This window comes from Vulpes lagopus, chromosome 12 (assembly GCF_018345385.1).
Source record: "Vulpes lagopus strain Blue_001 chromosome 12, ASM1834538v1, whole genome shotgun sequence".
NCBI lineage: Eukaryota > Metazoa > Chordata > Mammalia > Carnivora > Canidae > Vulpes > Vulpes lagopus.
Window position 1 is genome coordinate 27,687,279 of NC_054835.1, and position 14,109 is coordinate 27,701,387.

General features: G+C 37.6%; 1 protein-coding gene across 1 annotated transcript in view; it reads right to left on the bottom strand.

Annotated features, from left to right (window-relative positions):
• Positions 1-14,109, bottom strand: part of GDPD1 (glycerophosphodiester phosphodiesterase domain containing 1) — a 54,316-nt gene that overhangs the window by 22,904 nt on the left and 17,303 nt on the right. The window contains exon 3 of the mRNA XM_041723843.1: positions 516-651. Within this exon, the coding sequence (XP_041579777.1) occupies positions 516-651 (136 nt within the window). The remainder of the gene's footprint in view (positions 1-515; positions 652-14,109) is intronic.

The following is a 14,109-nucleotide window of genomic DNA, read 5'->3' on the forward strand; positions in this document are numbered from 1 at the left end:
GCATGGAAAAATGTGTATCATGCCATAATGTTAAAGTGTTCAAAAACACTATATAATATCGAGTAGGATCACAACTATGCAAAAAACATACAGGGTACACATAAAGATAGAATTCTGTTAACATAGCTTTTCTTTAGGTGGTAAAATAAAGCATTATTTTCCATCCATTTACCAGTCTTTACTATAGTGGCATGTAAACTACTAAAATCAGGTTTCCTATACTTAAAGACTAAAATTAATTCATATACTTAATCTGAATCAAATAAATTGTAGCATACATCAAACAGGAAGCAAGTTGAACTCCAGTCATTTTATATTTGAAGACTTTGGTAATTTTGTTAAAATATTTATAAAAGTAAGTCTCCAAAGATGTACCCACAGATTTCTGTAGTGAGTATAAATCCTCACTGAAAGTTAGAATAGTTTTTAAAATTCTCTTTGGCATTCATTATTTTTAAAAATCTTATAGGCCCAAATATGTACTAGATATTAGTTTATCATGCATTTTTACTTACACAGTACTTTAGATCAGAGATGTTTACATTGACCCCAGTTGATCTCTTTAGATTCTCATCATGTGACACTACAACTTGTTCATCTTTTGTGATATGGCAGTCCAGTTCCAGCATATCAGTTCCAATTGTAACTGCACTGAAGAAATGCAAGAAGAATAATGACATTCTGAAAGTTAAGTAAAGTTAATTTACATTATATGCATTAAATGTAAAAATCAGGAGTTACAAATCAAATGGCAAAAAATCTCATAACACTGATACTTCTCTACACTGTCATCTATTATAATATATTGATGTGAAAATATTCTAAACAGAATAAGAAAATCATTCTAAAGTAAACAGAATAAGAGAATCATGTTGCCCCTTTCCATAACCAGCTATCCATATTTCTGTCAACCCAATATAATGGAAAAAATACTGGATCAGAATTTTAAAAAGGTCTGGATACCAATTCCCACTTTGCTATGAACTTACTGTGTAACTATGGGCAAGTAAATGTCTTTCTCTAGGCCCACATTTTCACATCTAAAAAATGGTAGGATTAAAGAACAAGAAAATGGTGCTAATCTTTGTCACTTTAATTCAACATAGGATTAGAAATTCCAGCCAGAGGGATCCCTGGGTGGCGCAACGGTCTGGCGCCTGCCTTTGGCCCAGGGCGCGATCCTGGAGACCCGGGATCGAATCCCACGTCGGGCTCCCGGTGCATGGAGCCTGCTTCTCCCTCTGCCTATGTCTCTGCCTCCCTCTCTCTCTGTGTGACTATCATAAAAAATAAAAAAATAAAATAAAATTTAAAAAGAAATTCCAGCCAGAGCAGTTAAGCAAGAAAAAAAGGGAGTTGGGAATCCAAATTGGAAAAGAAGAAGTAAAATTATCTCTGTTCACAGATGACCTGATCTTGTATGTAGAAATCTTAAAGACTCTACCCACAAATAAAACTGCGAGAACTAATAAACTCACTAAAGCAGCAGAATATAAAAAATTAACACAGAGGGGCACCTGGATGGCTCAGTTGGCTGGGCTGGGTTCATGGTTTCGGGGTCCTGGGTTCAAGCCCTGCATTGGACTACCTGTTCAGTGGGGAGTCTGCTTCTCCCTGTCTCTACCCCTCATCCACCCAACCCCTGCTTGTGCTCTTTCTTTCTCAAATAAAATCTTAAAAAAGTCAACACACATAAATCAGTTACAATTCTATATATTACCAATGAATGATGTAAAAAGGGAAATAATAAAATCATAAAACAATCCACTTATAATAGCATCAAAAAGAATAAAAAATTGGGTGCCTGTATGGTTCAGTCAGTCAAGTGTCTGACTTATGATTTTGGTTCAGGTCATGATCCCAGGGTGGTGAGATCAAGCTTCCTCTGCCCCTCCCCTCCCTAAAACAAAAACAAAAACAAAATAACTTAGGAATTAACTTAGCCAAGGAAGTAACAAACTTGTACAATGAAAACTACAGAACATTGCTGAAAGAAATTAAAGGAGACATACATAAATGGTCCCATGTTCATGGCTTACAACACTTAATATTATTAAGCTACACTGATCTATACATTCAATGCAATTCTTATCAAAATCCCAATGATTAGGCAAAATGTTTTTTACAAAAATAGAAAATTCCATCCTAGGAATGTCTGGGTGGCTCAGCGGTTGAGCATCTGCCTTTGGTTCAGGGTGTGATCCCAGGGTCCTGGGATCGAGTTCCACATTGGGCTCCCTGTGAGGAGCCTGCTTCTCCCTCTGCCTGTGTCTCTGTCTCTCTCTCTCTCTCCCTCTCTGTGTCTCTCATGAATAAATAAATAAAATCTTTAAAAATAAATAAATAAATAAGAAAAGAAAAAGAAAATTCCATCCTAAAATGCCTGAAGGGCAATTGGCTGGCTCATTCAGAAGACCATGTGACTTGAATTTGGGTTTGTGAGTTTGAGCCCCATATTGGGTATAGAGATTACTAAAAAAAAATAAACTATAAAATGTATGTAAAATCTTAAGGAAACCCGAAGAGTCAAAACAATCTTGAAAAAGAACAACAAAGTAGGAAGATTCATATTTCCTAATTTCAATACTTACTATAAAGCTACCACAATCAAAGAAATATGGTGTTGGCATAAAGACAGACATATAAATCAATGAAATAGAATAGAGAATCCAGAAATAAACCCTCTCATATACTATGTCAAATGATTTTCAACCATTCAATGGGGAAAGGACAATCTTTTCAACAAATGGTGCTGAGGAAACCAGATATCCAGATGTAGAAGAATTAAGTTGGATTCTTACCTAACACCATATCAAAAAATAAACTAAAAATTTATCAAAGACCTAACCATAACATCTAAACTGAAAAAAAACTCTTAGAAGGCAACATATGAGAGAAGCTTCATCACACTGGATTTGGCAATTATTTCTTCGCTATGACACCAAAAACACAGGCAACAAAAGAAAAAAAAAAAAGACAAATTGTACTTCCTCAAAATTAAAAACTTTTGTGCATCAAGGGACATTAACAAAGTAAAAAGGCAATCCACAGAACGGGAGAAAATACATGCAAATCATCATGTGATAAAGGATTAATATCCACAGTATATAAAGAACCCCTAAAACTTAACAACAAAATAACCGGACAACAAAATAAGGAAACAAACAACAAAATAAGGAAAGGACTTGAAGAGATGTTTCTCCGAAGAAGATATGACAAGAAGCACATGGAAAGATGATCAATATCACTAATCATTAGGGAAATCCAGTCAAACACAGTAAGAGGGGCACCTGACTGCTCAGCTGGAAGAGACGTGTGTGACTCTCGATTTTGGGGTTGTGAGTCTGAGCCCTGCACTGGATATAGAGACTACTTTAAATAAATAAATAAAGGACAGCCTGGGTGGCTCAGTGGTTTGGCGCTGCCAAAACCCAGGGCCTGATCCTGGAGACCTGGGATCGAGTCTCACATCAGGCTCCCTGCATGGAGTCTACTTCTCTCTCTGCCTCTCTCTCTATGTCTCTCATGAATAAATAAATAAAAATCTGGGCAGCCCTGGTGCCTCAGCGGTTTAGTGCCACCTTCGGTCCAGGGCATGATCCTGGAGACCCAGGATCAGGTCCCACGTTGGGCTCCCTGCAGGGAGCCTGCTCCTCCCTCTGCCTGTGTCTCTGCCTCTCTCTCCCTCTGTGTGTCTTTCATGAATGAATAAATAAAATCTTTATAAATAAATAAATAACTTAAAAAATAAAAATAAATAAGTAAACAAACAAAGAAAACCAGAAAAGACACTATTTCATACCCATTGGGGTGATTATTCTAAAAAAAAAAGAAGAAGAAGAAGAAGAAGAAGAGAAGAGAAGAGGAAGAGGAGGAGGAGGAGGAGGAAGGAGGAGGAAGGAGGAGGGGGAGGAGGAGGAGGAGGAGGGGGAGGAGGAGGAGGAGGAGAAGAGGAGGAGGAGGAGGAAAAAGAAAAGAAAAGAAAAGAAAAGAAAAGAGAAAAGGAAAAAGTATTGGCCAGAATGTGGAGATACTGGAATCCTTGTATATTGTTGGCAGGAATATAAAATGGCAGTTCCTCAAGAAAATTAAATATATGGGGCACTTGGGTGGCTCAGTGGTTGAGCATCTGCCTTTGGCTCAGGGTGTGATCCCAGGGGCCTGGGATGGAGTCCTATATCAGGCTCCCTGAGGAGCCTGTCTATGTCTCTGCCTATGTCTCTGCCTCTGTGTGTGTCTCTCATGAATAAATAAATAAAATCTTAAATTAAAAAAAAAAAAAAAGAAGAGGGCAGCCCGGGTGGCTCAGCGGTTTAGCGCCGCCTTCAGCTCAGGGTGTGTGATCCTGGAGACCCTGGATCAAGTCCCATGTCGGGCTCCCCGCGTGGAGCCTGTTTCTCCCTCTGCCTGTGTCTCTGCCTCTGTGTGTGTGTGTCTCTCTCTCATGAATAAATAAATAAAACCTTAAAAAAAAAAGAAAAGAAAATTAAACATAGATTTACCATATGACCCAGCAATTCCATTTCTGGGTACAAACAGAAAAGATCCGAATGCAGAGACTTAAAGAAACATGTACACAAGAATGTTCATAGAAGCATTATTTATAACAGTCAAAAGTAGAAGCAACTTAATTGCCTATCAATTAATGAATGGATAAACAAAATGTGGTATATACCTACAAATATTATTCAGTCTTAAAAAGGAAGGGAATTCTGGGGAGCCTACATGGCTCAGTTGGTAAGAGTATGTGACTCTTGATCTCAGGGCTGTAAGTTCGAGGTCTACGTTCGGTGGAGAGATTACTTAAAAATAAAAAAATCTTGAGGCACCCCGGGGGGCTCAGTCAGTTAAGTGTCTGCCTTCAGCTCAGGTCATGATCCCAAGATCCTGGCATCGGGCCCTGCATCGGGCTCCCTTGCTTTTTCCCTTTCCCGTTTGTGCTCTGGCTCTCTGACTCTCTCTCTCAAATAAATAAATAAAATCTTTAAAAAAAATCTTTAAAAAAAAGGAAGGGAATTTTGATATATGCCATAACATAAATGAATGAATCTTTAAGATATTATGCAAGATGAAAAGAGGCGAAAACAAAAATACAAACATTTAATGATTCTACTTATATAAAGATACCTAAAATAGTCAAATTAATAGAAATAGAAAGTAGAATGGTGGTCTGGGGAGAAGTGGCTAGGGAATAGATCCAGAGTTTTGGTACAGAAAGATGAAAAAGTTCTGGCGATGAATAGTGGTGATAGTTGCATAGCAATATGAATATATTTAATGACACTGAACTGCGCACTCAAAAATAGTTAAAATGTTAACTTTAATGTTATGTGTATTTTACCATGATAAAATAAATGTTTTTAAATTAAAAAAAGGAAAAATTGAAAGGATTAGATCAATGAGACAATCTCTAAGGTTTCTTTCACATTCAAGTACCTATGACTTTTATAAAGGGAATATCACAGAGGTTAGGAGCACAAACACTGCTAAAAAAAAAAAGGGTAAACATGAGGTGATGGATGTGTTAATTAACTTGATGGTAAGAATCCTTTCACAATGTATACATATATCAAATCATCACAGTGTATAGTTGAAATATAATTTGCCAACTACACCTCAATAAAGTTGAGGGAAAAAGCATAGACCACTTACTTGGGCAAATTATTTAGCTTCTTTATGCTTCAGTTTCCTTCTTTGCAAAGCAGTGATGATAATATTAGCTCTCTATACCTCCTCTCCACCTTGCACCTTACACTCCAAACAGCCCCACAGTCTTTCAATACTCTCTTAGCCTTAAATGTCTTTCGCATAAAAACAATGTACAATAAAATAATAAACACAAATTTTTTTTAATTTTTTTTTAATTTTTATTTATTTATGATAGTCACAGAGAGATAGAGAGAGAGGCAGAGACACAGGCAGAGGGAGAAGCAGGCTCCATGCACCGGGAGCCCGACGTGGGATTCGATCCCCGGTCTCCAGGATCGCGCCCTGGGCCAAAGGCAGGCGCCAAACCGCTGCGCCACCCAGGGATCCCAATAAACACAAATTTGAACAGGCATATCACAGATGAAGAGTCCCTTTTTTTTTTTTTTTTTACATGAAGAGTTCCAAAAGACAAGGGACGCCTGGGTAGCTGGTGGTTGAGCATCTGCCTTTGGCTCAGGGCGTGATCCTGTGGTCCCAGGATCGAGTCCCACATCGGGCTCTCTGAAATGGAGCCTGCTTCTCCTCCCTCTTCCTATGTCTCTGCCTCTCTCTGTTGTGTCTCTCATGAATAAATAAATAAAATATTAAAAAAAAAAAAAAAAGATTTCCAGAAGACCAATAAGTGTATGGATAGAGGGATCCCTGGGTGGCGCAGCGGTTTAACGCCTGCCTTTGGTCTGGGGCGTGATTCTGGAGTCCTGGGATCCAGTCCCACGTCAGTCTCCCTGCATGGAGCCTGCTTCTCCCTCTGCCTGTGTCTCTGCCTCTCTCTCTGTGTGTGTCTCTCATGAATAAATAAATAAAATCTTAAAAAAAAAAGTGTATGGATAGATGTTCAACATAAAAATTCAACAGGGACATGTAAGTTAAAACCATAATGAGATAGCACTACATATCCATTATACTGGCTAAATTAAAAGGACTGACAACAAATTAGCAAGACAGTGGAGCATTGGAACTCTACATTGCTGGTTTGAGTGTCAATTGGTATAATCACTTTGGAAGGTATAAATGTAGACCTACTCTATGATTCTGCAATTCCACTTCTGCTAAGTATCTATCAGAGAGGGATGAATGCATTTGGCTATTAAAAAACAGATAACGTTATTTCACACATCATGGATGAATCTTACAGATATAAACCGAAGAAAGAAAAGCCAAAAACAAAAGTGTAAATACTGTACGATTACATTTATGTTATTGGGAATAAGCAAAATCAATTTATAATAGAAATTAGAATAATGGCTATCTAGGGACAAGTAGTGTGGACAGGGAAAGGTCTGGGCTGGGAAAGGTGGCAAGGACAGCTTCAAGGACAGCTGGTGCTAGAAATGTTCTATATCTTTAACTGGATGGTGGTTACAAAGGTATATATGTATATATATATATATATATATATACACACATATATATATGTTAAAATTCATTGGGCTATACACTTTGTGCATTTTATGGAATGTATATTATATACATATTTTATTAAGTTTTTATTCTTCTCCTTATCTGCTAACTCTTAGTCATCCTTCAGGTCTGAGCTTAGAAACCACAATTTCGGGTGGTTTCTGAAGAAACCCAATCCCCCCAGATTAGATTAGGTCACCAGTTTATATACTGTTAAATTGCCAGGACTTCCTGAAGCACCTCAGGTTTACTCTGTCATGGTATTTATTAACACTGTTTTGAATTTATCCATTTATCTTCTCCCTGCCCAATGAGACAGTAGCTCTTTGAGTAAAAGTTTTGTGGACCATGTCTTGTTTATTGTTGTATTTCTAGTGCCTAGGCATAGGACCTTGAACAGTTGGTACTCCATTAAGTATTTGTTTTAAAAAAAACTCTGTATATGTAAAATGCCCACATAGCACTTTATGCACTAATCACCATGGCTACATTTCAAGATGAAGAAAAAGTAAACATGGATGAAGCAGGGAGAAAGTTTTACAAAGAAATATTTTTCTTTTTAAAATTCAAGAATGGAAAGAGTAAGAGCTGTGTTGAGCCAAGTAGGATGAGAAGATACAAAAGTAGATAAATTATGTTTGTGCAATATATTCCCATGCACTTAAATTGTTTACCAGTGGTTTTTTATCAAGTCAGGTCTCTATAACTAGATATTAAATTCCTAGAGAAGAAAGGCCTATGTCTGCTCCATGCTTTCTAATGTTCATAATGTTGGGCATATTGTAGGTATCAAACATTTCTAAATGAGTGGAATGAAGCCATGTTTTACTTATCTATTAGATATCTATTCACATTTTATTTTTTTCTATTCACATTTTAAATTTTAATTATTATCCAGCTAGCACCTAAATGATCATAAATGATGATCTACATGCATAGTAAGTACTATACTTACAATAATAAAATAGTCACATGGAATGACATTTTTGAAGTATATCTAAATGAAAAAAGTAGGTGTGGTATGATCCCACTGATGTAAAATAAAGTTTAAATATAATTTTAATTTGGTGGGTGCCTGGGTGGCTCAGTTGGTTAAGTCGCCAGCTCTTAGTTTCAGCTTAGGTCATGATCTCAGGGTCCTGGGATCTGGCTATGTCTAGCTCCAATCTCAGTGGGGAGTCTGTTCTAGCATCCTCTCTCTCCCTCTCTCTTTCTCTCTCTTACATAAATAAAATCTTAAAAAACAAGAAGCAAATAAAAAGTTTTTAGGTTAGTAGAATTTTCCATATTTCCATATTTTTAAATTTCTGTAAATATTGTTGTTGAACACAGTATTGTGCTCAATTTTTAAAAAAGGAAGAAATGTAGAAACTGTAAGCAATATATGTAGCCAGTAAACAGTCAGTTTTGAAATAAAATCCTAAAATCCTTCATATAGCTAAAAAAAATTTGGTACTACTGATTTCTTTTCTTTTTTTTTTTAATGATTTTATTTATTTACTTGACAGAGTGAGAGAGGACAAGCAAGAAGAGCAGCAGAGGGAAAGGAAGAAGCAGACTTCTGGCTAGGCAGGGAACCTGATACAGGGCTCAGCCACCTAGGCACCCCAGTAATACTGATTTTTGGTCATGTGCATATTTTACTTTCTTTTTCCTGTATTAAAAAAAAAAAAAAAACACAACTCTGGGACACCTGGGTGGCTCAGCGGTTGAGTGTCTACTTTTGGCTCAGGGCGTGATCCCAGAGTCTCAAGATCAAGTCCCGCATTGGGCTCCCTACATGGAGCCTGCTTCTCCTCCCTCTTCCTATGTCTCTGCCTCTCTCTATGTATCTCTCATGAATAAATAAATAAAATCTTTAAAAAAAAATTCTGCTTTGGGTTCCACATTGGGCATGGAGCCTATGCAAAATAATAAACAAATAGGTCAGCCCAGGTGGCTCAGTGGTTTAGCGCTGCCTTCGGCCCAGGGTGTGATCCTGGAAACCTGGAATTGAGTCCCGCGTCCGGCTCCCTGCATGGAGCCTGCTTCTCCCTCTGCCTTGTGTCTCTGCCTCTCTCTGTGTGTGTGTGTCTCTCATGAATAAATAAAATCTTTAAAAAAATTTTGTAATCAATTTAAAAAAATAAAAAATTATACATTTTACCTAAGAAATCTTTCTAAGTTTGAAGTTTGCTTCAGCTGAAATGTTGGCTATTTTTAGAAATGTTTAGTAATTATATAAAAAATACTTTCTATTTATTGTGTATCTCTTACCAAGCTAATAAAAAATTAAAGCAAGGGTAAGTACATCCAGGACAATTTGTAAATTATCCCAGTAAAATTATCCCAAATTTGATACACAAATAGCTAGAAAAAAGGAATTTTTAAAATCACTTTGGCTTTCAAAATTTTCCATAAATAACAATATGCATCTAATTCAATTGAAGCACCAGATATTTTATAGCTGAATTTTTTTAATATAGCTGAATTTTTAAAGATTTTTTAAAAAGATTTTATTTATTTATTCATGAGAGACAGAGACACAGGCAGAGGGAGAAGCAGGCTTCCCGCAGGGAGCCCCATGTGTGACTCAATCCCAGGACCCTGTGATCACGCCCTGAGCCGAAGGCAGATGCTTAACTGCTGAGCCACCCAGGTATCCCTATTTATTTATTTTAGAGAGAAGGAGCAAGCACAGGCACATGTGGGGGGAGGGTAGAGGAGGGAAAGAGAGAGAGAGAGAGAGAATCTCAAGCAGATTGCTGAGTACGAGCCTGCTGGGCTCCATCTCATAACCCTGAGATCATGACCTGAGTAGAAATCAAGAGTCTCATCCTTAACCAACTGAGCCACTCACATGCCCCAATATAGCTGACTTTCTGACAAGTTGATTACAAACAGAAAAAAGCAACCAAGGCTTTGATATTACCAGAAGAAGAAATAAAAACTCTAGCTCTAAAAGTTGTGAAATTACTTGAATTCCACAGAAACAATATATAATAATTTTAAACAGACTCTATACACTATATGTTAACTAACTAGAATTTAAATAAAAATTTGGAAAAAAATAAAATAAAAATAGTAAGTCCAAAAATAAATAAATAACAGACCCTATATTAAGGAATTTATTTGAATCTCACTTATTCCTTGCATTACTTGGGTTTATTATTAGTCCCATTTCATAGATGAGAAATTAGTATTCTATTAATTAGATATTCTGAAAAATGTATCATGAGAACCAGGTCACTGATTAATTACTTTGACTGTCTGCCAACTTATACTTCCAGCTATTGCTAAAACAATTTGTTTCTTTTACCATTCATATTAATACCACGGGGATCAAATTGTCCTGTGGGTATTTACAAAGGCGGCCTGGTTTAATAACCTAGTTTTATTAGCTCTTAAGAGCCAGATTTTACATACTCAAGGGCTTAGTGACTCTGTGTGTGTGTGTGTGTGTGTGTGTGTGTGTGTGTGTGTAGTTCAATTCCTTAGTCTTTGGTTCTATGCTTTTTATGGATGGAGTTCGGTCTCCCCCATTTGTTTTCTGTTGATATTCTGATTTGTTCTTTTTTTTTTTTTAAGATTTTATTTATTTACTCATAGAGACACAGAGAAAGAGGCAGAGACACGGGCAGAGGGAGAAGCAGGCTCCCCACAAGGAGCTGGATATGGGACTCGATACCAGGACCCCAGGATCATGCCCTGAGCCGAAGGCAGACGCTCAACTGCTGAGCCACCCAGGTGCCCCTGCTTTGTTCTTGAGTGCCCATTCCATTTCTCCTTCCATAAGTAACTAGTGAGAGTCTATTAGCATCAGAGCTAGGTATTAGGGATTGAGAGACCAATATGGAAGGATTCTTACTCTCAGAGGAATCACAGAAAGAAAGAAAGAAGAGAGAGAATAAAAGGAAGAAATTGTGATATACAATTATTTTTTGTCACTCCTAATTAGTTCTTTAGCCCTGCCATAATGAATTAATTTTCCACACATTCCTAAAGTCCTTTCAGTTTCCTAGACATATCTCATCTACATACCCTTACATTTTAATCTCAGACATTTCATGTTCTTTTCCTTCTTCTTCTTCTTCTTTTTTTTTTTTTAGTAATCTCTACACCCAACATGGTGATTGAACTCACAACCCCAAGATCAAGAATTGCATGCTATGCAGACTGAACCAGCCAGGCACCTCAAACATTTCACATTTTAAAAATAGTTTCTTGGGATCCCTGGGTGGCGCAGCGGTTTGGCGCCTGCCTTTGGCCCAGGGCGCGATCCTGGAGACCCGGGATCGAATCCCACATCGGGCTCCCGGTGCATGGAGCCTGCTTCTCCCTCTGCCTGTGTCTCTGCCTCTCTCTCTCTCTCTCTCTCTCTGTGACTATCATAAATAATAAATAAAAATTTAAATAAATAAATAAATAAAAATAGTTTCTTGGTGTGCCTAGATGGCCCAGTAGGTTATGCATCAGTCTTTGGCTTGGGTCAAGATCTGGAGGCTCTGGGATATAGCCCTACTGCAGGCTCCCTGCTCAGTGGGAAGTCTGTTTCTCTCTTTCCCTCTACCTCTTCCCCCAACTTATGTTCACTCTCTCTTTTTCTCTCTCAAATAAATAAATGAAATCTTAAAATAATTTTTAAAATAAAAATAAAAATAGCTTCTTCCTCCATACCAAATGATAATTCTTCTAGTCCTGGTAGCTTTTCAATTTTCTGGTTAATCTTAACCAGGCTTCTGCCACCACCTATTTATACATTTTCTAATATCCTCTTGTCTTCACCCCCATTTCATAATATGTATGCTTTGTGAAGTATGTCTCTACACATGCACATAAATAAGATCTAGGTTTTAGCTGCTCATTATATTTTTACTATCTCTCCCTCACCTACTCTTCCTATCAAAGATACATCATACTTAAACACAGTATCTGTCAGTTAAGCATCTGCCTTTGGCTCAGGTCATGAGCCCAGAGTCCTGGGATAGAGCCCCACATTGAGCTCCCTGCTCAGTGGGGAGTCTGCTTCTCCATCTGTTCCTCCCCCTGCTCCTTCTCTCTCTTCCTCTCAAATAAGTAAATGAAAACTTTATAAAGATAAAAATATTGGGATGCCTGGGTGGCTAAGCAGTTGAGTGTCTGCGTTCGGCTCAGGATGTGATCCTGGAGCTCCAGAATCGAGTCCTGCATGAGGCTCGTGCAGGGATCCTATTTCTCCCTCTGCCTGCGTCTCTCTGCCTCTCTCTGTCTCTCATGAATAAATAAATAAATCTTTAAAGAAAAACAAGAGCTTTACAGGGTGACATATATGCCATCTCTTAAAAAAATAAAGATAAAAATATTTACATACCATCCTTAGAAATAATTTATTATACAAATGTACCATCCTTAGAAACAGTTTATTATATAATCGTGTATTTTAATTTCATAAATAAAGGTGGTTGATAAAAAGTTAACAAAAAATATGGGGATTACAAAATAATATATCTTAAGTATAAAGAATGCTAAAATCAAAGTTATAAGCATTTTTTCCCAGGTAATATATATCACTATATCCCAGGCAACAAATATTTGATAAATCTAGTATATGGCAGTGGTAGTAGGTGACATATGTGTATGTGTGTGTCTCAGTGTAAACTGTACAAATAAATTTTATATATATGCATTATGTATGTTATATATATCTAGTTATATTATCTAGGTTTATACTTTATGTAATATATAATATATATATATAGAGAAAGAGATGTTATATATATGATCTCTGAGAAGATTATTTATTTATTTTTATTTTTTTTTAAAGATTTTATTTATTTATTCATGAGAGACACACACAGAGGCAGAGACACAGGCAGAGGGAGAAGCAGGCTCCATGCAGGGAGCCTGACGTGGGACTCGATCCTGGGTCTCCAGGATCAAGCCCTGGGCTGAAGGTGGCGCCAAACCACTGAGCCACCAGGGCTACCCAGAGAAGATAATTTAAAGTAACGTACTTTATCTTATTTTGACTTAAAGTAATTTAAAATATTTTGTTTCAGAATCTGTAAAGTTCTTTCCACAGACAGGAGGAAAGTTTTGCATTTTTAGGGCTGTAAGAGAATTTGGAGATTATAGTCAAAGGCATTTTTTTTTTTTTAAGATTTTATTTATTTATTTGAGAAAGAGCACTAGCAGGGAGAGCTGGAGAGGAAGAAGCAGGCTCCCTGCTCAGCGGGGAGCCCCATGCAGGGCTTGATGCCAGGACCCTGGGATCATAACCTGATCCAAAGGCAGGCGCTTAACCGACTGAGCCATCCAGGCGCCTCAAAGGCATTGAATTATAGAACAGGAAGAGTGAGCAATGATGAGCACAGTAGAATAGGATTTAGATGAAACTAGAATATGGAGAAACAGTACATTTGGACCCGATAACAGGAAAAATAAACTCTCAGGTGTCTTTGTTATTTTTATTTATTTTTAAGTACTCTCCATGCCCAACGTGGGGCTCGATTTTATAACCCCAAGATCAGGGATCCCTGGGTGGCACAGCGGTTTGGCGCCTGCCTTTGGCCCAGGGCGCGATCCTGGAGACCCAGGATCAAATCCCACGTCGGGCTCCCGGTGCATGGAGCCTGCTTCTCCCTCTACCTGTGTCTCTGCCTCTCTCTCTCTCTCTCTCTCTCTCTCCCTCTCTCTCTCTCTCTGTGTGTGTGACTATCATAAATAAATAAAAATTAAAAAAAAAATAACCCCAAGATCAAGGGTCGCATGCTCTACCAACTGAACCAGCCAGGTGCCCCCTACATTTTAAGGTGTCTTTGAATGATGAGAAACAGAACAAAAACTCAAGCCAACTTCTGATTTCTCAGCCCCAATTGTATGCATAAAAATGGCTCAACAAATATATAAGAAAATACCTTTCTTACTAAATATGGAAAGGTAAGGTCTTCATGGGGTTTAACTTTTCATATTCTCTGCTTTATTTTTCAGGGAAAAGAAAACAGTGTTCTCACCATTACCACAGACTAGTGATGATCATTT